Source organism: Zingiber officinale, chromosome 8B (assembly GCF_018446385.1).
Source record: "Zingiber officinale cultivar Zhangliang chromosome 8B, Zo_v1.1, whole genome shotgun sequence".
NCBI lineage: Eukaryota > Viridiplantae > Streptophyta > Magnoliopsida > Zingiberales > Zingiberaceae > Zingiber > Zingiber officinale.
Genome location: NC_056001.1, coordinates 34630435 through 34658064, shown reverse-complemented (window position 1 = coordinate 34658064; position 27630 = coordinate 34630435). Strand labels below are relative to the sequence as shown.

Genomic DNA, 27630 nt, shown 5'->3' with positions numbered 1-27630 from the left:
GAAAAAGATGGATACTTTTGGCCGTTAAAGGAGCATTATTTGGACATTTTAGGAAAGGTTTTTTTTTTTTTTTTTTTGGCAGAACTCAGTAAGACACAGGAGATTTGCCTAAATTTTTTGCCTCGGTGTTTCATCCGCAAATTTGCGTGCCAATGGGGAGTTCGCTACCGTGCGGCGGCTCTGCCACTGCTCCGCCTCCTCCTCCTCCGGTACCCGTGCGACATCTGGTGAGACTGCCGCACTTCTTTCCTCCGGCTACCAAGGCTCATACCGCAGCCACTACGAGTATAGGCAGACGGAGCTCTTTCGTCTTCCCTTACCTCCTTTTCTTCAGCTTTTCTTCTTCCTCGCCGGCAGCCACTTCTCTTCTGTCTCTGGAGTACTTCACGGACCAGGATAAGGGGTTCGCCGTCCTGAGGCCGTCGTCCTGGATTCAGGTCTTCTTGCTTCCCTTTTCTCCTTGCGTTCTTACTCCGGAAATATTTCTCCTTTCGATCTCATGCGGTGGACTTGGGTTGGTGATAGGTGGAGAAGGCGGGGGCGACGGCTCTTTTTGAGGAGGGGAAAGGGAGAAACAACATCGGGGTGGTGGTGAGCCCGGTCAGGCTTTCATCTCTGAAGGAATTTGGGACGCCGGAATTCGTGGCCAACAAGCTCATTCAGGCTGAGAGAAAAAAGGTTCTCTTCTTTTTTTATGTAACAAAAATGTCATCTGCTTTTCCATTTTTGTTATGCTTCTGCAAAATTGAAATCCAGTAAGTTTCTTGAGAAAATTTGTTGCTGGGCTATGCTAGAGATTGTGTCCGATTCCTGTGTAGAAAACAGTTCGCAACTTATGCTTTTAAATCAGCAACCACAATAACAGGGCCAAGTTTGAATCCGACGAATATCCTAAAAATCAGCGTCTGAGTGTGCATAAGATGTGCTTTGAATTTACCTAATAGATGAACCAAGAGAAGATGTTTACTTCCACGATTAGTCTGGTGAAGCTCGGACACCTAGATTATCCTAAACAAAAATCAACAACAACAATGCATTAGGGTTGCTTAATGTGTGCGTGTTGAAAAGAAACTACAAAATACCATGGTTTTTTTTGGCATAATGGTAAAGTTAATGTCGTGTGATCTCGTGGTCATGGAATCGAGTTGTGAAAACAACCTCTTGCAATGTAAGGTAAGACTGCGTATAATATACCCAATGTGGTCTGACCCTTCTTCGGGACCCTGCATTGGTGGGAGCTTTGTGTACCGGGCTACTCTTTTTTATTTTCCTTCGTTTACAGAAAACACTACCTCAGTGCTTGTAAAGTTGAAGCTAAAGCAAAGTCATGTTTAAGAGGAGGTGCCACAATTGCTCTTAAGTTGGGACACTTGGATAGACAAGACCAAGGGGCTACAGAAGAGATGAACATGCATGGTAAAGCATGAGGAGGTAGGGTGGGATAAATTAAAGTGGCTAGATTTTGGAGAGGAAACATTGATAACCACAGACTTAGTGTAGCTGTGAACTAGATTAGCTATCAATTTGCGAGTTGACTGGTTAAACTAGAGAAGTTTGATAAAAGATTAGCCACCACTTTGTGAGTTGACTAGTTAAACTAGTTAATTTAATTATCAATTTTCATGTAGAAGTGTAACGTCTTTCTAGGAAATCTTGTTATACAACTGTATTGGATTTGAAATCACAGTGTACGATCATTTGGACTTATAAGAATAAATTGGTCTGCTAAATAATTTTTTACATCATCTAAGTTTTAAACAAATTCAAAAAAATATTATTTTTGGTTTTAGTATTTCTAGCAAACCTAATCCCTTTTACTTCGAGCTAGGAGATTGATTTATTGTAAGGCCTACAAAAATGTCTTAATTACTTTATTTGCCATTTCATAATATAATAGTTCTATTTAAAGATTCTCTTAATCTTTCATGCAACTGCCAATTGAAGCGCCTAAACCTTGTGAGATTGTCAACCTTGGTAGAATTTATCTTGTCGTTTCAAATTTTTTGACATCGTTAACTGAAGCTCATGTTATTATCTGCTCATGTTGCATAAAGTGGTACTAGAGCTGAACCACATCCTCAATATCAGACATGTGCATCATTGTCTTCTTCCTCCACTATTATGTAATCTCTTTTGACTAGTTCAAATTAACTAGGCGCATAAATATGTTTGCTAAATTTATTGGGTTTTCATTGATTTGGTTTTTCTAAATGGATAAAAAATCTACCATAGTTTAACGGTATGAACAAAATAAATTAATCAATGTACCTTCATAAAGAATTCATTATATCTTAATTTATTCCTAAAAAATTTCACACCTTTGCAAAACAATCCATTGTACCTCAATATACAAACATTCATTTTTGATTATGCTCTAGTTTATCATGTTGTAGGTCTTTGTAAATATCACTCCTTGTCGATATTCTTATATCAATACAATGAAATGGAATGATAGAATTGTGAAAGATGTAGATTCAAGTTACAAGGATCCTGAAATCAAAATGGAGGATGCATGATCTTTGATCCTGTAGTGCAGATTGGATTCCTAGAAAATTTATGAGTCTAAAGTTATTAAATTGATAGAAGGGAAGAGTCTGTTGATGTCTGTTGATGACAGGCTCTATCAGCACTGGAGAAAAGGTGGAAGGATGTTAAGTTTGTTGGACTTGAAACATAGTAAAGAAAAAAGATGCTAGGAATATCCTTGATGGGGTTGCACTCCAAGGCTTGAGTCAAACAAAAGTCTCACTGTGTCCTAAATGAAAGAGTGAATGCTAACTACATTAACTTTTGGTGTTTTATAATTGAGAGATATAGGGGATGATATTTGTGTAATAGTTTGGTTGACATTAAATGTGGGAGGATAACTGCTTACATGGCTTAATGCAAGAAGAGTGTTTTGATAGATGAGGTTTGGAGAATGGTCAGCTGTGAGTTTAACCTGATTGCTAATGAGTGTTTTGAGTTATAGTCATATGATGAGTCTTGACAACTCTAGTTCATTTGTTTAATCTGTTGAACTTATTAGAAGACAGGTTGGTTACATATTCAACGATGGGAATCCGACAAGCTTATTTGAGGAACATCTTGGATATATGGAGTTTTCATGCAGCTTGCCATTGTTTTAGTATATTGGGTCATTTGTTGTTTGGCTAGGCTGGCTCTATTCTAGGGTTTGTGGAAGAAACCTTCTTGGAGTTCTGAGCAATACCATTAGTCATAGAAATATCGATAATATGAAATTATTCAAAGGGTGAATAATTGAATATCCCCAGAGTTATTATTATATTGTGAATTGACCCACATAATTTAGTTATTGTAGTTGGTTTAACATCTAAGAACATTAATGATGATTGGCAACATGTTCTCTACCAATTTGTTCTAGTTTTTTTCAACCTCTGAGGAAATTTATAATAATTGATATATGATAGAAATTGGCTGAAGACATGTCATAGGGTGGTAATCAACACATGGTCCACGGGTGAACCTTCCTTTCCTTATCAGCTAGAGTTGTGCTATATGAGTCAAAGAAAACCTCTTTTTCATCCAACAAACTAAGAAATGCGTTAGAGTTTTGCCGGTCATTAAAACAGGGCTTCTAGCTTAACATGTGATATTTCCTAGCTCAATTTTAGACCTATGTTAGTTATTGTTTTCAAAGAAGATTACTTCTTCCCTAGGTATAGGGTGATGATCATTATGCAGTTTATGATTAGGTGTTATGGACTTATCTTTGATAAATTATCCAACGTATCAAGATTGTTTTTATTTGTCAATTTGTTGAAATATTCACATACCACCTTTTTTTAAAAAAAATGTTCCAGTTCATACACTCTTCTTAGGGTTTTAAGTATGTACACCATGTTGTTTCATTTAGTTTTAGATCCTCACATGAATAATTGTCACGCCCGGGTTATAATTTTTCACTTACCAACAGTACCTGCCTTGGTGACATTCTAATAGAAGGGAACCAAGAGCCATCTAAATAGGACATGGATAACCAAGAAATTCAACAAATTTATATTTATTTATTTATGCATCTTTTACAACAAGTACAACAAAATCATATAAAACAAAGTATCAAATGAACAGAATGGAAATACATTGAAACAAAAATCAAACAAAGAATCAACAGGTCGAGATCTCTAAGCAACTCTATGATATAGCTAAAACAACTATGATATCAAAAGTGTGGTTACGTGCACCACATGTAACTTCGAGATGCTCGTCGAAGTTATAGTGTCAATGTGGCTTCGTTGTGGTAAAGGTGGGCGAGCAAATCCTTGTGATATCTTAGTCACCTTTTGTGGATTGATACCTCTCTAGTTAGATTGACTACCTCGACTTTGTTGTCTAGACTGTGAGGTTTGACAGCTAACTTCCCTTTCTTGTGAGATTTATTGTTGAGTCATCTCACTAAATATAGTTCGATTGAGTGCTATATTGATCATAAATTTGAGATGACTCACCGTCTCTATGTAAATATACTACATCAACAAGTCTCACAAGACTTTACACAGGGACTTACAATATATGGGCAAAACTCATAGTCTAGAAAATCTCACAATAGGTACTAATAGAAAATCCGGACATCCTGATCCAAATGTATATTGTAAGTCCCTGTGCTTACAGATCATAATCTCGAGCTACCATATAGCTTCCCTCTCTCGTGAGACTTCCTGATCCAAATGTATATTATAAGTTCGTGTAAAGTGAAGAATGGATCATATAATCTTGAGCTACCATAGGGCAAAACTCAGCAAGTCAGCTAAATTTAACGTTGTACTCCATCACGCTTTTGTCACCCTCCTTGAGGCTCATGAATTCCTGACGTCGAGCAATACAAAATGATACAAGAAAATACTATCTCTCAAATGTCTCTCTAAATAACTGCCAAGAGATAGTCCGATCTCCAAAGACCGTAACAGTCTCACCTCCAAAATGATAGGTAGCTAATTTCAACTTATCTATATCTAAACAGGCCATATACTCAAAAGTGCATTCAATATCCTCTGGTCATGTATGTGCTTCCCAAGGATTGGTGTCTCCAAGGAATACATGCCTTGTCCACAATTATATCTGTAGGGGTGTCTGGGTTGGCTATAGGTACTCCCCAAAGATTCTTCTTAGGGCCTACTGTAGGTTGCCCACTTGACTGACCAACAGCTCTTGGATTGGACTGAGGTTCTAATAATGTCTCCGAGACGGAGATAAGTACATTATCCATGCCCTGATTAACTTCCGGAGCAGCAGACATATGCTTATGTGTACCCACAACCACGATCATGATCACTGCTATGGCCACGGGCACGACCACGAGTAGTTTGACCTCGTGGCAATTCCTAATAGAATCAAATATTTTTTTTTAATAACCAATTATAATTGAAAATATTTAAAATAGGAGATAAAAGAACTCCTAAATCCTATGTCTCAAAAATACACCTCGACTTTGACAAGATTTGATGAAATGGCTGAATGCCACTTTCTTTGATGATCTTTCCTTTAAATAAGAATTATTGTACAACCTATTTTAGACAAGAAAATATTTACAACAATTACACTAATTACTACTAATCTATTTTAGGTAAGAATATATACAATAATTACTACTAATTTGTTTTAGGTAAGAATATATACAGCTAATACACAAATTATGGTAAATTAGATCTTGAAATCTCAGTGCCATAAGTTTAGCAATTGATGGCCCACAACCTTTGTCATTGATATCTCTCCTAAAATTGATGTTGGATGATCAAAAAGCATCAATTTGGTAACCAGAAAATGATGTCGTTGTCGTGAGAGAGCTTTAGTAAATACATGTATGTTGAACAATGGTGATATGAGGTAGAGAAATGACATGGGCATTATATGCTTCACGAATAGAGTGACAATCCATTTCTATGTGCTTGGTATGCTCATGAACCAGTGGGTTAGCTGTAATTTGGATAGCGCTAATATTATCCGCATGAACCGTAGTAGGTTCCATTTGAGGAAACCCAAGCTCACCCAACAGTCCTCGAAGCTAAATAATCTCAGAACATGCAAAGGGCATAGCACGATATTCAGACTCAGTGGATGATTTTGACACCTGATCTTACTTCTTGCTTTTCCAAGAGACGAGCGAGTTGCCAATGAACATGCACCAGCCAGTAATGGAACATCGAGTATTAGAACAACCAGCCCCGTCAGCATCACTATATACAACCAAGTGAATAGGAGAATCCATAGAAAAGAAAAGACCTCTGGTAGAAGTACCTTGCAAATAGCGAACAATGCGATGAACAACAACCAAGTGAAGGTGTCAAGGGGCTTGCATAAATTGGCTAACTTGTTGGACAACAAAAGAAATGTCAGGCCGAGTAATAGTTAGATAATTCAAGTTCCCTACTAAACGTCTATATAAGGAGGGATCAGGAAGAAAATCACCCTCATCATGTTAATATTTAATACTCACTTTAAGGGAGTATCAACAGATTGACCATCTTAAAGACCAACCAATATAATTATCTTTTGAATATATTTATGCTGATTTAAGAAAATACCAGCCGTTATAGAGTTCATTTCAAGGCCTAAAAAATAGCATAAAGGACCCAGGTCTTTCATATGGAAAGAGCTTTGAAGGCGTTGTTGAAGTTGAGAAATCAATTCAAAGTCGGTCCCTGTAATAATGATATCATCAACATATACTAGGAGCAAAACAATTGCTTTAGCAGTCTTGCAAAGAAACAAAGAGGAATAATATTTGACTCTGGACAAAAGAGAAGCGAATAAGCGTGGATCGAAACTTATCAAACCAAGCATGCAAGGCATGTTTTAAACCATAGAGTGACTTTTTTAGTTTACAAATATTAGAAGAGGGTGTAGAAAATAATCCTGGTGGTGGAATCATATAAATTGCTTCCTTAAAATCCCTATGTAAAAAGGCATTCTTGACATCCATATGTCGTAATGACCAGCCCTTAGAAACAGCAATAGCTAGAACAAGTCACACCGTCGTCATTTTTACTACTAGTGCAAATGCCTCATAATCAACTTCATGCTCTTGTCGATTTTCGAGTGCCACCAACCTTGCTTTGTATTGATCAAGTGAGCCATCAGATCTCAGCTTAATAGAATATACTCATTTACAACCAATGGGTTTAATACCAGTGGGACAAGGAACAATATCCCAAGTATGGTTCTCTTGAAGAGCTTGAAGTTCCTCTTGCATAACTTTCTCCCAACATATATGTTTAGTGGCCTGAGAATAAGAGGAAGGAACTGTAATATCAACTAAAATAGCAGAAAAACCATACCTATCAGGAGGACAATTGATATGATTAGTGTTGGTCCTTGATCGACCGGCAAGAAAGGGTGAATTGCTTTGAAATAGAAACAGACCTTTCTCTATTTTTTGAAATAATAAAAATACTTGTATAAAAAATAATTGATAAACTAATTAATAAAAGAAAGAGGATAGAGATTTACTTAGTTTGCAATCAGAAGATTGTCAATCCAAAACTATGAAAAGCTCACTATTAAAATCTCTTTCAAGCGGAGTAACCTCTTACAACGTTGACAGCTCACAAACAAAGTAGTAGAACAAAAACTGAATTCGTGTACAAGTGATTCTCTGAACTGCTGAGAGCAGGGCTTTATTTATAGTCTGCTGGTTGGATCTGACTGTTTGCTGATGTGGCAGCTCTGAGTGCCTGGAATGAGTTCGGGCGCCTAGGCGTGGATAAAACTTATCCACGATGCAACGGTGTTGCGCAATAGATAAAACTCAAATGGTCTGCCCCTGGAACAGTTTCGAGCGCCCGGACTATGTCGACCAATAGCCAAACAAGGCGCGTCGAGGAGGCGCCCTAGCTGTGCCCAGGGGGTCTGGGCGCCCGAACAGTCAACATCTTGTTGACTGTCCGATTCTCCTCCGTTCCGACTCCGTTTGCTTGGGTAATTTCGGCCATCCAGAATAGGGTTCACTAAACCCATTTTCCGGCATTCTCCTCGAGCAAACGTCCCCTCTGGCTTCTCATCTCTCGAAAATGTCGCGCGTTTCCTTTTCGTCTGCTAGCGTACTTTTTTGCAGCACCTCGACCCTCAGACACACCGACGTTGGTTCTTTCTCGTGTTGTCCTTCTCACTAGGTGCGTCTTTCACTTAACTTCCTGCGCTCCTAAGTTTCTGCACACTTAGACACAAGACATTAAACAAACACATGACCTAACTTAACTCGATTGATCACATTAAAACTACCTCAGAGTACTAACAATCTCTCCTTTTTAATGTGCATCAACCCGAATTAAAGTTAGGGAAAAGACATAGTAAAAACACAGAATAAAATAACAGTTAAAATTGAAATTTTGCAAACTACAAAATTACAAGTATAACCTCCCCCTAGACTTAGCTCTCATCTCTCATTCTCCCTTTTTGATCATAGCAAAAATAAAATCAAGGAAAAACAAAGTTAAAAAAAACAATTGAAGCTTTTTCTAAGGGTTAAGGCATCATAATTCAATGTAAAATTTTTTTATAAAATATTTTTCCAAAAATCTGAATTTCCACGATATAATAGTCACATTTGCAAATATAATATAAAACTAAGTTTAACATTTCGAAAAATTTCGAAATTTTTCTTAAAGTTCAATAGAAGTATGTGAATATGAAAAAAATAAATTCACGAAAAATTTATAAGTGTTTTAGCACAAACAAATTATTTCACATAGAAACATATGTTTTGCAAGTTAAATTTTAAAACATTTATTTTTATTCAAATAAATCCTCCAAAATTTTTCGAAGTATTAAGAATAGAATGTCTAACTGATAAAAAATTAATTTTTTCAAAAATAAGTTTTTGATATTTTTCAGTTTTAAAAATAAGGTTTTCGGTATAAAATTTTAATCCATAGAAAATTTATTATTTTTTAAAAAAATCTATAGAAAAATTTTTTCGAACAGAAATTCAACGATTTTATCATTGTAAAAAATTTGGATAGAATTTCAAACAGAAAGATAGTAAAAAAAAAATTAAAATGGGCATAATTCTTTTCAAAAATAAATATTTTAAAAATAATATTATTGATCTAAAAATTGGGCTGATTTCTCTAGTTATTCAAAATATAATGGTAATTCTCCGAAAAATTAGGTTTGTCAAAATACATATCTGAAGAATTTTAAATTATGATTTTTCAATAAAAAATATTTAATCAATTAAAAATTTTGAAAAATTTCATACTAAGAGATTTTTCATTCTGGCAATAGAGGAAAACATTTTAGAAATAAATATTAAGAGTAAGCATGCAAATGAAATTAATATTATTAAACATAAAATATGCATAATCATTTATTTAGACTAAGCAAGATTTGGGGACCCAAAATAAATTTTTACCTACTGGGTTAACAAGAAATTTCTTGAATACATATTTTTGTGATACTTTTCTAATTTGGCCTTTATGATATTTAAGATACCAATTTAGGCTTCTATAATTTTTTCAAGTATTTTGATTTACACATGCAAAGTTTTTGATTTTTTAATTTGGTCCTTCAATTTTTCATATTCATCCTTTAATTTAAAATACATTTCTAAGGGACATGTATTTGATAAAATTATTTTCAATTCTAATATTTCCTTTTTCAAATTATTATTTTTAGATTTAAGTTTATATAAAGATCTACTCATGGATTTAATACCTTAATATAATTGGTCAGGAGGTAGTAAACATACCTTACTTATCAGATCTGCTCTGAAACTTGTTTCTTCCTCCTTGTTGTAGCTTTCTTCTGAGGAGCCTCCCCCTTCGTCTATACTCACCTCCTAGTGACTTGTCATCCGTGCAAGTCCGGCATACTCCTCCAAATTATATTTTTTTAACGACTCGTCCCAAGTCGCCTTTAAGGTTTTGTGCTTTGTTATTGTACTTGGTTCTTTCTTGTTATCCTTCTTATTCATCTTTAGGCAGTCCTCCTTGATGTGTCCCTCTTCATTACAGTTATAGCATCTTATCTTCCTTGCTCTTCTTTTCTTTGCCTGCACTTGATTAAATTTATTAGTTCTAAAAAATTTCTTAAATTTCCTTAACATATATGTTGTTTCATCATCGTCGAGGGAAGTGCTAGCGTCTGATTCGTCCTTCTTGGCTTTTAGAGCAATATTGTTTGATTTTCAGTCCCGAGAATCTACACGAGACTCATGAAGTTCAAAAGTGAAAAATAAATTTTCAAGAGTACTTGCCTCGAGGTCCTTAGAGATGTAGTAAGCATCTACTAAGGCTGACCACTCTTGAGTTCTTGGAAAAGTGTTAAGTGCGTACCTTAAGAAGTCACGATTTGTTACCTTTTCTTTAAGATTGTTGAGCTTGGTGATCAGATCTTTTATCTTTGCATGGAGTTGGGCTACCTTCTCTCCCTTGTTCATCCGGAGGTTCATTAGTTGGCTTTGAAGGATGTCCTGCTTTGCTAGTTTGGCTTCTGAAGTACCTTCATGAAGTTCCAGGAATTTTTCCCGGGAATCTTTGGTAGAGTCGTAACTTCCGATTCGGCTGACCTCCTAGGGTGGAAGAACACTAAGCAGATGAAAGTCGTACTCTTCTTTCTCGGCTCCGTGCTGATCCGTAGGTACTACAAAGCCGTATTATATAATTAGTAATATTTCAAAATCGATCTTGAAGGATACTTCTATACGCTTTTTCCATGTTGCGAAATCTCCCTTAAATTTCGGTGGGTAGATGCTAGATCCGGACATTTATTTTGCTTCGGATGACGATTAATCCTTCTGAAGCGAGCTTGATTCTAACACCAATTGTTGATCCTCGATCGGCCAGCAAGACGAGATGAATTGCCTTGAAATAGAAATAGACCTTTTTCGATCTTTTGAAATAATAAAAACACGTGTATAAAAAGGCACAGAGATTTATTTAGTTTGCAATAAGAAGATTGCCAATCCAAGACTATGAAAAGTTCACTATTAAGATCTCCTTCGGGTGGAGTGACCTCTTTCAATGTTGACAGCTCGTAAATAAAGTAGTAGAATAGAAGCTGAATTCTTGTGCAAGTGATTGTCTGAACTACTGAGAGCAGGGCTCTATTTAGAGCCTGCTGGTCGGATCTGACCGTTTGCTGACGTGGCAGCTCCGGGGGCTCGGAATGCGTCCAAGCGCCTGGGCGTGGATAAAACTTATCCACGATGCAACAGTGTTGCGCAACAGATAAAACTCAAGTGGTATGGGTGCATGGAACAGCTCCGAGCGCTGTGTTGACCAGTCGCCAAATAGGGCGCGTCGAAGAGGCGCCCTAGGTTATGCCCGAGGGTCCGGGCGTCCGGGCAGTCAGCATCTTGTTGACTGTCCGGTTCTCCTCCGTTCTGGCTTCGTTCGCTTGGATGATTTCAGTCATCCGGAATAGGGCTCACCCAAACTCATTTTCCAGCCTTCTCCTTGAGCAAGCTTCCGCTTCAGCTTCTCGTTCCTCGGAAATGCTGCGCACTTCCTTCTTGTCCGCCGACGTACTTTTCCGCAGCACCTCGACCCTCAGATGTACTAAGCCCGTCGACTCTCTCCCATGTCATTCTTCTCGCTAGCTGCATCTTTCGCTCGACTTCCTGTGCTCCTAAGTTCCTACACACTTAGACACAAGGCATCAAATAAACACATGACCTAATTTAACTCGGTTGACCACATCAAAACTACCTCGGGTACTAACAATTAGATCTTCGAGGAGCCACTAAAATGGGCACTGGATCAGAGTCAAGTAGGATTTGCGATGATAGGGGATGTCGTCGTTGATAGACAAAACTAGGTTTAAAACGCTCAACGGAGGGAGATACATCATCAAAGCTAGGAAGAAGAACACCATTTGAAGGGAGATCTTGCTGTTGAAAATTGTACTCAAGTTCAAAGAAAATCACATTTCTAGAAACACCCAATCGATTATTGGTAGCATCATAACATAGAAATCCTTTGTGAGTAGTGTTATATCCTATAAATGGACACTTTACTGATTGAGCTGTAAGCTTGTGGCGTTCATGTGAAAGTAAGTGAATAAAGCAAACACATCCAAAAGTGTGTACCATACGATAATCAGGTTGTGTACAAAAAAGACGGAAGTAAGGAGAATCAAAATTCAATTGTTGAGAAGGTAGTCGATTAATCAGATAAACCGCAGTTGACAGAACTTTCACCCAAAATCTAGGCGGAATTGATGTCTCTAAGAGTAAAGTGTGAACCATATCCAGTAAGTGACGGGTTTTCCGTTCAACCACCCCATTCTGATGAGGGGTATAAGGGCATGATCATTGAGATATAATGCCTTTCTGTTGTAGGAAAGCTTGGAAATCATGTGACATATACTCACCACCATTATCAGACTGTAAAATCTTAACGAAGGTGGAAAATTGTGTCTCAATATAAGCCACAAAAATTCTGAAAACAGTTAACACTTCATCTTTGGTACGCAGAAAATATATCCATGTGAAATGACTATAATCATCAATGAATGTCACGAAATATTTATACTGCGCATGTGAAATGATAGGAGTAACACCCCAAACATCACTATGTATAAATAATCTCAAAATATGTATTAGCACGAGTACCATAAGTAGAAAAAGGTAACATTTTACCCTTTCCTAGTTTACAAACAGAGCAATCAAGAGATAAACTATTGGAAGAACACTGATTTTTATTGCCAAGAAAACCATGCTTCATCAAATGAGACAATATCACATTATTTGGATGGCCCAATCGTTTATACCAAACGTAGCCTTATTTTCAATAATAATAGAAGTCAAAGACAAAGTTCTAGGAATAATAAATTGTAATGGAAATAATATGCCTACTTTAGGCCCCTCGCAATCACCTTCCCTTACCTCTTATCTTACACAAGACAACCATGACGAGAGAAATTTACATCACAGTTATTATCCACCAACTGCCTAACAGAAATTAAACTAGTAGACAATTTAGGAGAGACAAATACTTAACGAAAGGAAGGTTCAATATCACCAATGGTTGTAATTGGAAGATTACTACCATTAGCAATCAGAATATTTTATTTACCAGTATACTCTGAAGATTATGCAACCAATCAAGTGATCCCGTTATATGATTTAATGCCCTAGAATCAAGAAACCAAAGAGAAAAAATAATCTTACCTTAACCATAAAGTCCAAGAGTAGAAAATGCTGTGATGATCATCTGTTGGACCATTTCTGGAGTAGCAAAAGATTGATTTGTGCCAGCAATTGTGACTGTAGAACTGATAGTGGTAGGGTCTGAGATAGGAGTCTGAAAAACTTGGCCTCGTCGATTTTCCGGCGTGTACGACATTGCTTGATAATGTGTCTATTCTGTTTACAATAATTGCAAAACTTCTTACCACAATTACAGGTAATATGCCCAAACTCTTTGCAATTATAGCACTGCATTTGTCCCTTTTCTTGGTTCTTCCCTTGAGCAGCATAAGCAACATTAACAGCCTCAGATATCTCCTTGGACGAACCTAGAACAGCTTGTGTAGCCATTCTTTGTTCTTCATGCAACAATTTTGCAAGACAATATGTCCAAGGAAGTGACGGGATTTCTATTCAGTAATCCAGCCCGTGCAACTTCAAATTTTGGCCTCAGTTTTATCAAAAATTAATCGCGTCTACTATCTTTATGAATTGCTTGAAGGCTGGCTAAGGCCTTTTTAGGTACCTTTGAATAGATAAGACCAAAATATTTGCTCCATATATTAATAAATCTGGAATAATACTGTTCAATAGGGAGATTACCTTGACTAAAGTTACCAATCTTAAGTTCTAGTTGAAATTGTCTTGCAGTATTATCTTGATGATATATGCGTTGCAGATAATCCCTCATCTCCTTAACTATACTAAAGGAATAAAATTGTTCACCATATGAGGTTCAATAGAACCTAGAACCCAAGAGATGATTCGAGCATCCTTTGCCTCCCATTGACTAAATTTTGTACCTTCTTTAGGAGTAGGAGCAGACCTGTCAATATGATTCTAAAGCTCCTTCCCTTTCAGAAACATTCTGAATTGAAATTCCCATGCTACATAATTCTTTCCTATAAAGTCTCTGTAGACATTCTTCCAAAAAAAATTTCACACATTCTTCCAAACAAAATGAAATCTTAAAGTCAAAGTTGTTGATAAAAAATTAATCAACCCAAAAAAATGAAAGCAAACAAAAAAACTCTGTAAAACAGAGGCAAAAGAAATTGACAAAGATTCGAAGATTCAGTTATGAATTTCAGATCCTGGCTCTGATACCATGACAAGATTTGGTGAAATGGCTGAATGCCACTTTCTTTGATGATCTTTCCTTTAAATAAGAATTGTTGTACAAACTATTCTAGACAAGAAAATATTTACAACAATTACACTAATTACTGCTAATCTACTTTAGGTAAGAATATATATGGTAATTACTGCTAATCTTTTTTAGATAAGAATATATACAGCCAATACACAAATTATGGTAAATTAGAATTGGAAATCTCAGCCATAATTGCTACCATAATTTTAGCAATTTATGGCCCACAACCTCTGTCATTGATAAACTTGTGCATAATCCTTATGTTTGAAAAATACAAAATCCAGATAAAAATAAAATCCAAAAATAAGAAACCGGTGAATAGAAATCAGAATCAGGCTCTGTTATCAACTAAAACTGTCACGCCTCGGGGGTGTAATTTTCCACTTACCATGAGATACTTCACTTAGTGACACTATAATAAAAGGGAACCAAGAGCCATCTAGATAGGACAACCAAGAAATTCAATAAATGTGTACATATTTATTTATGTATCTATTACTACAATTACAACAAAATCGTATAAAACAAAAGATCGAACGAATAGAACGAAAATACATCGAAATAAAACAAATTATGAATTAGCGGGTCAAGATTTTTGACCAACTCTATAATCTAGTTGAAATAACTATGATATCAAAAGGGTGTATATGACGGTAATACTATAAGTCAAGGAAAGCAAACAGTAAACACAAATTTATTGAGTAATTAAAAAACAAGTGCATGAATTTTAATCTTGTTTAGGAGATTAAGAAATTAAAGTAAGTCATAATCTCATATTACAATTTTAAGTTTAGCTTATACCAACGTTTGAAATGTCGTTTCGTGCCGCGCGATCATCGCGGCGCGATCTCGCGTACTGCCGCGAGTTTTTTTTCTTCTGTTTTTAATAATTATTTATTTTATTTAATTAATTTAAAGAATTCCTAAGGAAGATGTGTGATATTTCTATGAGCCTTTTATAAATCCTAATTAAATTATCCTAATAAAATATATAAAAAATATATTGGAACTTAAAATAAATTAAATAAATTTTATTAATTAATATTCTGAAAAAATAATATTTTAAATTTCATTTAAAAATTTTAAAAAATATATAATAATTCTTATTTATATTCTAATATATTTTTTATTATTTTAAATTTCATTTAAATTTTCAAAAAAATTCTAAAAGATTTTAAAAAATTCTAAGAAATTATATTTATATTCTGATATTTTTTTTAAAAAAAAATTTACTTGATATTTTTTACTATTTAAAATATATATTATTTAATTAATAATTAATTAAATGAATAAATAGTTAATTTATATAATTATTATTAATATAAAGTAATATCTTGTATTAATTTATATACTTATTATCATTATTATTATTATAAATATTTCCATTTTAATTTGAATTATTAATATATCAATTCTCTTTAAATAATTTTTTTTAATTATTTTTTCTAATAATATTAAATTATTCAATAATTGAGAACTTATAATAAATCAATATACAACTTATTTTTATATATACAATAAACATATTTATTTTATAATTACTATAGATAAATAAAAAATACCAAAGCTGTATCGGCACGGCACGATAGATACCGAAACCGTATCGTTCCGGTCTGAGACCGAAACCTCAGCACGGGTCGAAATTTTAAACCTTGGCTTATACATATATGGATATACATCTAACTATATCTATAGTCAACTACTATTCTCATTTTAGTTATTTAGCAATATTTAGAGGTACATTATCATTTCTAGATTATTATTATTATTATCTTTTATCACCATTAAAATAATATTAATTTATCATAATCTACTCATCATGTATGACTGTCACTAATGATATAAGTATCAACATGCATAAATGTCATCCATGATAAACTTCTAGTAAGTCAACTATCAATAAATCTAATAAGAAGTAAATCATTGAAGTCAGTGTCCTTACACTATAATAATGTCATCCAGCATATGGGCTAAAAGCCCCCACACTAGTTGAATACAACAATATAGCATCAATGCAAATAAATACTAACCACGCTAGCATGTAGACGGTCAAGTACTCTAATATAAAATTGGGCTAAGTTTTTATTTTTTTAGTATTTTCTTTTTTCTCCATTTAATATCTCTATTATTTTACTTTAATTCTTTTTACCATAATTATTTTATTCTAAGTTCACATCTTATCGGTCAATCTTAATGACCAACCTAAATCCATTTTTTAAACATAAATCATGTTAATTTAATTAGATACTATCATAGGACCTGCAAATAAGATCAATACAATATAAAAATACAAGGATATACATCTAGATCATCAAGTAGCATGAAGGTCCAGCACAACAATAGGTAACTAAAGAGTAATTCAAAGTATTCATTTTGATTTTTTTTAAAACAATTCTTCCCATGTTAATTCCCATATCAGCCCACATGTGAAGATAATAGAAAATCAATTATTTTCAAAGGATAGATTTACCCAACTTTATGTATAGCCAAAAAGCTGAGTGTGAGCAAGTCACTATGCTCCACTCGAACAAGTATCTACAAATACAATATAAAAATAAAACAGAACTCAAAATAGATATCCAATAATAATAATAACATAAAATTGAAAATTATCAAAAACACGAAGTCAATGGATCAAATCTTATCTTGTTACCTCGATATATTCCCAATTCCTATATGACATCAATTACTATCGAATAATGAATTTATTTATTTATTTTCCATTTCTAAACTAAACAACCCAACCTAAAATAGAAATCCAATAAAATAAAATAGACCTTGCAATTCTCCTTTGATCAATGAGACAAAAAGGTATTTCATTTATACGAAACTCTCGAGCCAATCAAACCTTTAACTGGTCGTTGTATGAACAACAACCTCATTAAACAAGGATCCCTAAGGGTTCGGATCACAAGGATCCAGCTATGATTTTTCCTCCATGCTGCCGGTTACAGCATCATTGTCGTTTCTCAAGAGGATGACAGTGATCGCTTCTATGATGACCAATGATGACACTAACTTCTCCTGTTGGAAGAGGGAGAGAGTTGCCAACGTTTGGGAGATGATGATGTTGTGTTGTTGAAGAGGAAGATAAGAAGAGGGTTTGCTGCCTGAGGGATTCCAAAGTATTTGGATCTACATCTTTTGGGTTTTTTTAATTAGTTATCCGTTTATTAAATTTAATTGTCTTAATTATATTTGGCCTTGTCCTTAATCTTAGGGAACTAAGTCTTGTTGGTTAATTTTCCGTTTAGATTTTTTTAAGAGATTTGAGAGCTATATAAACTTATGCTTAGATGATGTTTAGGACAAGTTTTTTTGGATATTAAATCAATTTGCTTCGCTTAAGCCACGTTACGACTACATCTTTTTTTTTTTCTATCCTCGCTCTTGTTTTCTCTATAAGGTTTTAAGCCTAGTTTCGGCTACTTATTTCATTATTTCTCTCTTGTTGTCTCCTTAATCCCTCTAAAACTTTATGCCCCAAAATAATCTATATTTTGTCCGGCGTTAGTTGGTATCAGAGCTCATTAAGATCCAATAGAGGGTCGTCGTGGACTTGGTCGTGGTCGCAATAGGTAGGTTCCAATTGAGGAAAGCCCAACACCATGATCGTAACGTCCAGGATGTAATGATGATTGAGGATTTGCTTGCAGAATTAACCCAGCGTCTAACAACGCGGGATTTTGAAGATTGTGAGATCTTTGATCGTAATTATGAGTCTACTTTTGAGAACTCGTATCACCATCGTACTACATACCGGGAACACCATGGTCAAGAGGAATTTGGTTTTTTAGTTAATCTTCGTGATTGTTTTGGCATATTACAAGCAAAAGGTTTTGTTGATTAGATCAATGAAGTAGAGAAGTTTTTCGAATATAAGGAAGTACATGATCACATTAAAGTAAAGTTGGTCGTTATCAAGTTAAAAGGCCGAGCTTTAGCATGGTGGGAATAACTTCGATGATCACGAGAGAGACAAGATAAATCCAAAATCACCGATTGGGAAAAAAATGAAGAAACTAATGAGAACCCACTTTCTTCCCTTTGGCTATGCTCAAACGTTGTTTCAACGACTCCATACATTGTGACAAGGAGCTAGAACCGTTGACGACTATACGGAAGAATTCTATCAGCTTATTGCTCAGAACGATCAGTCCGAGACCGAGGAGCAAACAATAGCACGATATTTAGGGGGATTACATCAGTCTTTACAAGATTCCTTGAGCCTCCACTCACTCTAGACCGTTTCGGAGGCTTATCAACGAGCCTTGATCGTTGAAAAACATCTAAATTGAAGACTAGCAACTAGGAGCAATTAAAATAATCAAGTCGTTCACCCTAAGGAGCCGCACCCTTCCCAACAGCCACCACAAGATAACCCTAAAGCCCCTATCAAGTGCTTTCGATGTGGTGAACAATGACATCGAGCTTCGAATTATAAAAATCCCTAAATCAAAAAAAAAAAACAAGACTTGAGGAAGGCATGGAGGATAAACCCGAACAGATTGATGAGCTGATTTACAACGACGATATTGATGACGAGGTTCTTTATGACGATGGTCATGAGACTCTCGTGATACACAAGAGTCTACTAGTCCTTAAGGAGAATCTAAAGATGATTGACTAAGAACCAACGTCTTTCACACAACTTGCACGGTTGCGAACAAAGTTTGCAAGATGATCTTTGATAGTGGAAGCTGTAAAAACATTGTATCCAAAGAAGTTGTTCAAAAGCTATAGTTGAAGACGGATCGTCATCCAAAACCCTACAAGTTGTCATGGCTAAGTAAAGGGAGCAAGGTAACCGTAGATAAGCGGTGCCTTTTATCTTTTTCTATTGGCAGTAAGTATTACGACCGAGCATGGTGTGATGTTGTGTTAATGGACGCATGTCACGTATTGTTGGAACGATCGTGGCAATATAATCACAACGTCATGCATGATGGACGAAAGAACAACTACACCCTCAGCATTAAAGGGAGGAACATCGTATTAGCTCCCCGACAAGAAGGAACCCCTTCAAATTTGGTAACCAATAACTCTACGCTACTTTCTATGTCCAAATTTTGAACGAGATGAAGCACAGAGACGTGGTTTATGCTTTGCTTCCTTGTGAAAGCGATATAATAGACCTAGACTCAAATCTTCAGGGGCAACAACTCTTATCTGACTTTGCTGATTTGTTGCCCAAAGACCTTCCTTTGGGACTTCCCCTTATAGGAGATATTCAACACTAGATTGACCTCATTCCCGGGTCAACCTTGCCCATACCGTCTTAGCCCTAAGGATGCCGAAGAACTACAACGACAAGTTGTGGAGCTATTGAGATGAGGCTATATTCACGAGAGTATGAGCCCTTGTGCAGTCCCACCCTACTCGTGCTAAAGAAAGACAGTTCATGGCGCATGTGTGTTGATAGCCGAGCCATCAACAAAATCACGATGAAGTATAGATTTCTGATTCCTCGCTTAAATGACATGTTAGATCAACTTTCCGACTCTAAGGTTGATCTTAGGAGAAGATACCACCGGATTCGAATCAAGCCCGAAGATGAATGAAAGATCACCTTCAAAACACAACATGAATTGTACAAGTGGATGGTCATGCCTTTCAGACTGTCTAATGCACCCAACACATTCATACGATTCATACATCAAGTCCTGTGACCTTTCATGGGAAGATTCGTGGTTGTATACTTTGGCGACATCCTCACTTATAGTCTGACACGGGCTTTACACCTTGATCACCCACAAACTATTTTTGAGAAGCTAAAGGTGGAACACTTGTTTGTCAACAACACGAAGTGTTCTTTCTTCACGATCTCAGTTTCATTTATTGGATTTATAGTGTCTATTGATGGTGTTCGTGCAGATCCATTAAAGATAGAGGCAATCTTAGAGTGATCGCAACTAAAAACCATTCACGACATCTGAAGTTTCCATGGATTGGCCTCTTTCTACTGCCGGTTCATCAAAACTTCAGCGCCTTGATTGCTCCTATTACTGAGTGTTTCAAGGGGCTCAAACTTAAGTGGACTGAAGCCACTACAACTAGTTTTCAGCTGGTGAAGCAAAAGATGACTGAAGCATTTCCAAATTTCAACAAACTATTCAAAGTAAACTGTGACATATCTAGTATTGACATTGGTGGTATTCTAAGTCAATCGAGACGCCCTATTGCCTTCTTCAGCGAGAAACTATCCGGCAGCAAGAAAAATTACTCTACCTATGACTTGGAATTTTATGCTATTGTGCAGTTCTTGAAGCATTGGCTTCATTATCTCGTGCAGAAGGAATTTATCTTGTTCATTGATCATAAGGATTTGAAGTACATCGACAGCCAACACAAACTGAGTAGTCAACATGCCAAGTGGGTAAACTACTTGCGGGAGTTCACGTTCACGCTAAAGCATCAATTAGGGAGTCTCAATAGCGTCGTGGATGTTCTAAGCCATCGCTCTTCCTTGCTTACTACCATGAGCATTAGGGTTGCTAGCTTTGGATCTTTCTCATATATGTATGTTGTTGATCCCTCCTTCGGCAAGATATTTTAGAGGTAACTAATGGTCTTCACAATGATTTTATTATGTGCAACGGTTATCTATTTCGTGGACTACGATTATATATTTTGGACTATTCCTTAAGGCAACACATTATCAATGAATTGCATAACGAAAGACACCTCAGTCAAGATAAGACATTAGCACTCATCTCTTCCGACATCTATTGGCCCAAGCTAACTAGCGACGTAGCTCATTTCGTGGACTATTACTTTGTTTGTCAGCAATCTAAGGGAATCCTCACCAACACCGGTTTGTATACTCCCTTATTTATACCCAAAGCCCTTTGGTGAAAGGTCGCTATGGATTTCATATTGGGTTTTCCCCGCACCCAACGGACCGTAGATTCTATTCTAGTTGTGGTGGACCGATTCTCCAAGATGGCTCACTTCGTGGCATGCAGAAAAATCATGGATGTTGTTCGGATTGCCACCCTCTTCTCCAAAGAGATTGTGCATTTACACGGTATTCCTCAAACCATTACTCCAAATCATGATACTAAATTTCTAAATCAATTTTGGAAGAGTTTATGGGAAAGCTAGGGACGAAGCTAAACTTTAGCAGCACCTATCACCCTCATACAGATGGTCAGACCGAAGTACTGAACTGGAGCTTGGGAAATCCTCTAAGATGTCTCACAGGAACCAAACCGAAGCAATGGGATCTGGTTTCACCTCAAGCAGAATTCGCATACAACATAATAGGACCACTGGTTTGAGCCCTTTCGAAGTTGTTTATGGAGAAACTAAGCCTACTGGATTTAGTCCCTATTTCGCTTCCAAGACAAGTTAATCCCAAGGCTAAGGAGATGACTGAGCATCTTTGAGTCATTCATGAACAGGTTAAGCAAACTATTCAGGAAAATAACACCGAGTACAAGATTAGGGCGGATCGGTATTGACGTCAGATTCATTTTGTCATTGGTGATATGATTTGGGCTATATTAACTTGTGGTCATTTTCTTGTTGGTGAATACAACAAGCACAAAGATCGGAAATATTGGACCTTGCAAGGTAACGACAAAGTTGTGCCTTTCTAGTCGCTTAAAAATTTCTAAAACACCTAAGTCCTTGTGTTGTGGAGCCGGATACACCCATCCTAAATTGGTGGACGACTTCTCTTCAACTCCAGGCGACTTATGCAAGAGGGATTCTAAAGTATTCAGATCAACATCTTTTGGGTTTTTTTATTCGTTATCCGTTTTTAAGTTTAGTTATGTTTTCCTTAATTATATTTAGCCTTTCCTTAATCTTAGGGAACTAAGTCTCGTTGGTTAATTTTCCGTTTAGATTTTTCTAGGGTTTTGAGATATATATAAACCTATGCTTAGATGATGTTTAGGACAAGTTTTTTTTTGGATATTGAATCAATTTGCTTCGCTTAAGCCACGTTACGACTACATCTTTTTTTTCCCATTCTCGCTCTTGTTTTTTTGACAAGGTTTTAAGCTAAATTTCAGCTACTCCTTATTTCGTTATTTCTCTATTTTTTCTCATTAACCCTCCTAAAACTTCACACCCCAGAATAATCTATATCTTCTATCCGGCCTCAAGGTTGGAGCTTACTAGTGCTAGAAAAAGGAAGAAGAAAGGGAAGGGGGGCTTGATGCGTGGAGGGAGGTGGTGGCACGGTTGTTGTTGCATGCGTGGAAGAGAAAAAGAGAGAGAGGAGAGAAAATGATTTTCTCAAAAAATTTCTAATTTGTTTTAAATCGATTAAACCAGTTTAACCGATTTAAAATCTGATTCGGTTATAAATTAGCCAAATCAACCATGTTCAGACCCACGTAACTCTAAGTTCTATGCCTAGTTCAATCCAAACTCAATTGGCTTCAACTCAACGCCCAAATTTCGTGTTTACCAATTCGGTTTGTCATATTTTGTCGATTTAAACTTTTAGAAAAAAAAGATAAATTTGATATTTTACTAGTTCTGTGTGTTTTTAATTATTATATTTTGTTATTATAATGATTTAATTTTTTAAATAAAAATTGATATTTAACAATAATTTCCTTCACTCATAGCAGGGCACCTCTTGTTACACGAATATAAGTGTTCACAATTGATATTTATAAAATAAGTAAAAAATAGTAAACTATAGAAACAATTGTGATAAGTAAACAGGAGAGTAAGAAAATGACATTATTTTTTTATTGTTTTCAATAGAGTTGAAGATAGAATTTGCCGAAAAATAAACTAAAAGAATTCACACAACTAGGATCACAAAGGAGCCACTATTGTGCTTGTTGAAGATGAGGCGAGAAGAGGTAGGAGCGAGTGGTGTTGGGAGGTTACTTTGAGGTGTGCAGGCTTATGAGTGCTAGAGTGGCAATAGGTGCAAGGTGCAACGAGGAGGCAAAATTGCTACACCTGTCATCCAGACATGGGAATAACGAGAGATATGTCTTCTTCCTCTAACTTACTAGGTATTAAAGATGAAGTAGAAAAAGATAACAAAGTCCGTTTGTAAAAGGAGTTGCAGACCTCACTAGGAAGGATGAAGTTTGGTAGGGATATAGGCTGTTGCTACAATAAGGAGTAAGTGAAGCATAAAAAGAAAGTGGGGTTGTATTATTGATGGAGGAGAGGTTCAAGTTGATGCATGTGTATTGCACTGAATAAGAGAGGGGTAGGGGATCACTTACACAAGTAATTGGGAGGGGTGGGAGATCACTTGCATAAGCAGTTGGGAGAGAGAGGTCCTTTATCTAGTAGTTTAGCATGAAGGCAAATTGTGAAATGTGGTTGTCTTCATCGGAGGCTCGTATTTTTTTGAGGGGAGAAACGCAAGTTGGTGAGAGAGAGCTTCGGATCACATATAAAAAAAGAGTAAACTAGGTTAGCATTAATATCTTAGTATGATACAAGGAACAATCTCATACAAAAGAGATGGAATATCATGTATAGAAAAGAATTTTTTTATTAAATTGTTCATAAATGATGATGTCATGCCCCCTCCCTTGGCCGTGTGGAAATTAGGCAAAATCTCCCCTTATTTTTATATAAAAGCACTTGGAATATAACTTATATAAGGCAAAACCTTCTGATTATCAGATTTTACCTCGAAAGGCTCATTTTTATAAATTACCCACCTAGGTTCTTCATTCCTAATGTTTTGATCAAAACTTAGTGAGTCCTAAAAATATAAAAAAGAAATGCAATGTGTTCTATGGTTATTTAAGAGCCCTGACGTGATCTCTAGGAATTATATAACATATTTTTGCACTAAACAAGGGTAAGGCATCTTATAGTTATTTGATACTCTTAATGTGATTTTTAAGATTTATATATATATATACCAAATCACGATCAATTTCTTTTTCAAAACCTGCTGCAGCTGCACAAGCCCTTCCTACATGCCACAAATGCCCCACAAAAAAGAAGAATCCTTGGACAAAATGGAAGTTGCCAACCAACCTTTAGGAGAGACATGATTGACTGCATTGATCTCCGTAGATATGCCACCCATGGAGTTTAAAGAACCTAAAGGAGAATGAGTCATATATTTTGCCGAACGTCATTCTTACCAAGGTTGTATGTCTTTTTTCAACTTACTCAGGTCCAAGCCATTCAGAACCCTTAGAGGTTCTAACCAAGGAACACGTAGATCCCAAAAACGCATAGCTTCTCCAAAAATAATCTCACCGGTGGGGGAATGCATTAGATATTTACCTAAACTCGTAATATATATACATATATTGTCACTTAACTAAATTAAGTTTTTTTTAAAGACTCAGTTATGTGTCAAAAAATAGCTAGCGGTTGATGGATATATCTTTCTATTGTTGTGTCAAATGTCAATTTTTGTGCTTGGTGGATGATTGTTAACATCCAACCATATTTTGACACTAAATTTTGCTCAAAAATTAATTTGATGATATGTAAGTGACACATGTAATATAGAATTTGCTATGACCATTTGAGGTCCTCTTTTTGGAATTTGTATATCATTATCTCTATTTTAGCACTTAACTAAATTTTGATTAAATCTTGGTTGGGTGACCAAACATATTATATAATTTAAAAAATCACATTAAAGGATCCTAAATAATTGTAAGGTGTATTGGTGTTTTTCATTTTTTGATACTAAACTTGGGTAAAAACTTTGTTTTGTAATGTTAGATATATATATATATATACAGGAAGACAATGCATGCAAATACAGTACCATATAAATCAATGTTCTCATCAAATCTCATAACTAACAACATTAAGCAATTAATTTATAAACAACTACACTAGAACAATAGAAATCCAACAATCACATTAATAATCTTTTAAAAGAAAAACACCATAATAAATTCGACCACAAAAGTGCGACGTGCTGAAAATGATGTAGTTGTTTAAGAGTCGTTAAAAAAAAGATAATGGCACAAATCTATCTATAATAAAAGGATTCACCTCTGACCAACAGTTAGGATGTCATGACATATCTCTAGTTATGTATCTGCCCAAGGAAAATCAAGGGGGATGAACATAAATATACCTAAGCGGGTCGGATAGGATAGAACATGAACCAACATACCTGAAAACAACAATAATTGTAAATTACATACACTTAATTTCATGTTATCCGCTAATAGCTATTCGACAATCAAAAGTAGTAAGTATGCCAATCTTTATTACAACATCTAGTTTATAAATGATATTGCACTGTGTCTTATTCTATCTTTATCCATAAGTATTAAAATAAGGAAAGGAACTAAGTTCCAGTTTTTATAATAACAAAGCAAAAATATCAACCAAAGAGTTAGTTATCACAACTACTAAAGGTCACATCTAACATACAAGACCTCAATACATTCAATACAAGATAACAATATAAAGGGTCAAAGTTTACATTGGTAATGTGTCAAATCACTCCAATGTTAGGGATAAAACCCTGCGGTCTCACAAGTGTTTTGAACTAAACTTGGTTTATACCATGGTTTGAAATCTCATATTGTGCCAAGTGAAATGGTCAAAATGTATTATTTCAAAAAATTATCAAAACTCAATAGCAATCAGTGCATACAATCCGTTATCAGCACCATGCATCAGAATGTAGGCACCAACATAGCTCGAGATTTTGAAGCTTAGGTTATACATCATTTGGTTCATGAAGAATCATTTACATTGATATACTTAACTAGACAACTCAAAATTTATTTGCGATTGCTCTAATTTTTCCAAGATGAAATTGCATTGTAAGATTCATATTCATGTATTTAAGACATTATGTATATCCTGATTTTCCTTTACTTTTTCTTTCCATTTTGTGCAGTAGCGCCCCACAATCTTTGAAACACTGCCTTGGCACTAGGGAATGTGGGTTATTACCTGCAAGGTCGTAGTTAAATTTTCATGCAAACAAATGAATCTACTTAACATTGTCGTATTTGCCCAAGAGAAAGAGGTGTTTCCCTCCACCAAAGGGCCATTGGGGCAGAGACAGAGGGGGTTTATATCCTCTGTCTGTAGGGACGCAACCACAGGCCATTGCTTCAGGATTCAAATACAGTGCTTGGTTGAACATGATATTGAAGCTAACAAAGACATCTATAAGAAGATCTTGTGAAAGTTAAGATCATCAGCGGCAACAAAAAACTAACTTTGTAAATCTTTGGAGGATTTGTTATTGGAGGCTTGTGGATCTATGCAGCATCAAGATAAAAATTAGAGCTCTGATATTATGATAGAAATAAGGTTGAAAAAAAATGGGTTGTATTTTTTTTTATAGTGCAAACAAGTATTTTTTAAATTGCAAGATTGAATTGTCTAATTGCATGACTTTTTATATTATATTTTAGGGATGGCTCAATAATTTAAATAACATTGGACAACAATAATTCAGGAGTAGAACAAGTCAGTCCATATATATAGCAGGGTTAGAACAAACGCTATTACTGAACAAATAATTCTCCAATTCTTGAATGGAAACTTGTTCACTTATGCTATCACAAACAAAAATATTGAGTCTATCATCTACATTAGGACAAAAATGCAACAATCTTTTAACGATGCTTGGTACTCTTTTGATTACTTGTTATCTCTTTGTTAATTTATTTAGGATTTTGTTCTTTATGTGTTATCTTTCAAGGTTTCATAGTTGCTGATGGAACAATGTTATCCCTGTATTTCATATATCCACTATTTGTGTTTTTAGACATGTAACATATGTTTGTTTTGTAGGAAAGCACCGCAAATGCTGAACTGATTAAAGTTGATGAAAGGTTGGGTCACAGTGGTGTGCCAATCTATGAGTTTGAATACTTAATAGACAATACCCGACGAGGGAAGGAAAGGATATTTTCAGCTGCATTTGTGGCTTCTAAGAAGCTTTATCTCCTAAATATAGCCTACTCAGACCGACCAGATAACCCTTTGGCCCCTGAGATGAGATTGATCTTGGAACAAGTACTTCACTCTTTTGATACACTGTAAGATCAACAACATCAGGTAATACACATGAAGGTCAGTATCGATACTTTGAGCTCTCACCTGACCCTGCCAATTAATTGTGTTTCTCAGCGGTTTTAAGTGTCAATTCTTGGACTGCCGCTGAGCTTCGCAGTGTGCCTAGTGTACAAGGTTTCTATGTTTCTCCTGTTGGGTGTTCCAACATATTGTTGTCGGTTGCAAATGATCCAAAATGTCCATATGTACTGCCACATACAAACCTTAACATAATTTGTTTATAAAAAGAAATCTTTCACATTGTTCTCTTCTCCATCTCATATTTCTACAAACATCTCAGAACATCTGACTATATGATTGGATCGATGTGATA

General features: G+C 35.6%; 1 protein-coding gene across 1 annotated transcript; it reads left to right on the top strand.

The window, feature by feature from the left end:
* Nucleotides 1-68: 68 nt before the first annotated feature.
* Nucleotides 69-27556, top strand: LOC122014372 (psbP domain-containing protein 2, chloroplastic-like). The gene is made up of 3 exons (XM_042570588.1): nucleotides 69-437; nucleotides 526-678; nucleotides 27033-27556. The coding sequence occupies exons 1-3, from the start codon at nucleotides 153-155 to the stop codon at nucleotides 27282-27284; spliced, it is 690 nt and encodes a 229-aa protein (XP_042426522.1). The 5' UTR covers nucleotides 69-152; the 3' UTR covers nucleotides 27285-27556.
* The last annotated feature ends 74 nt before the right edge of the window (nucleotides 27557-27630 follow it).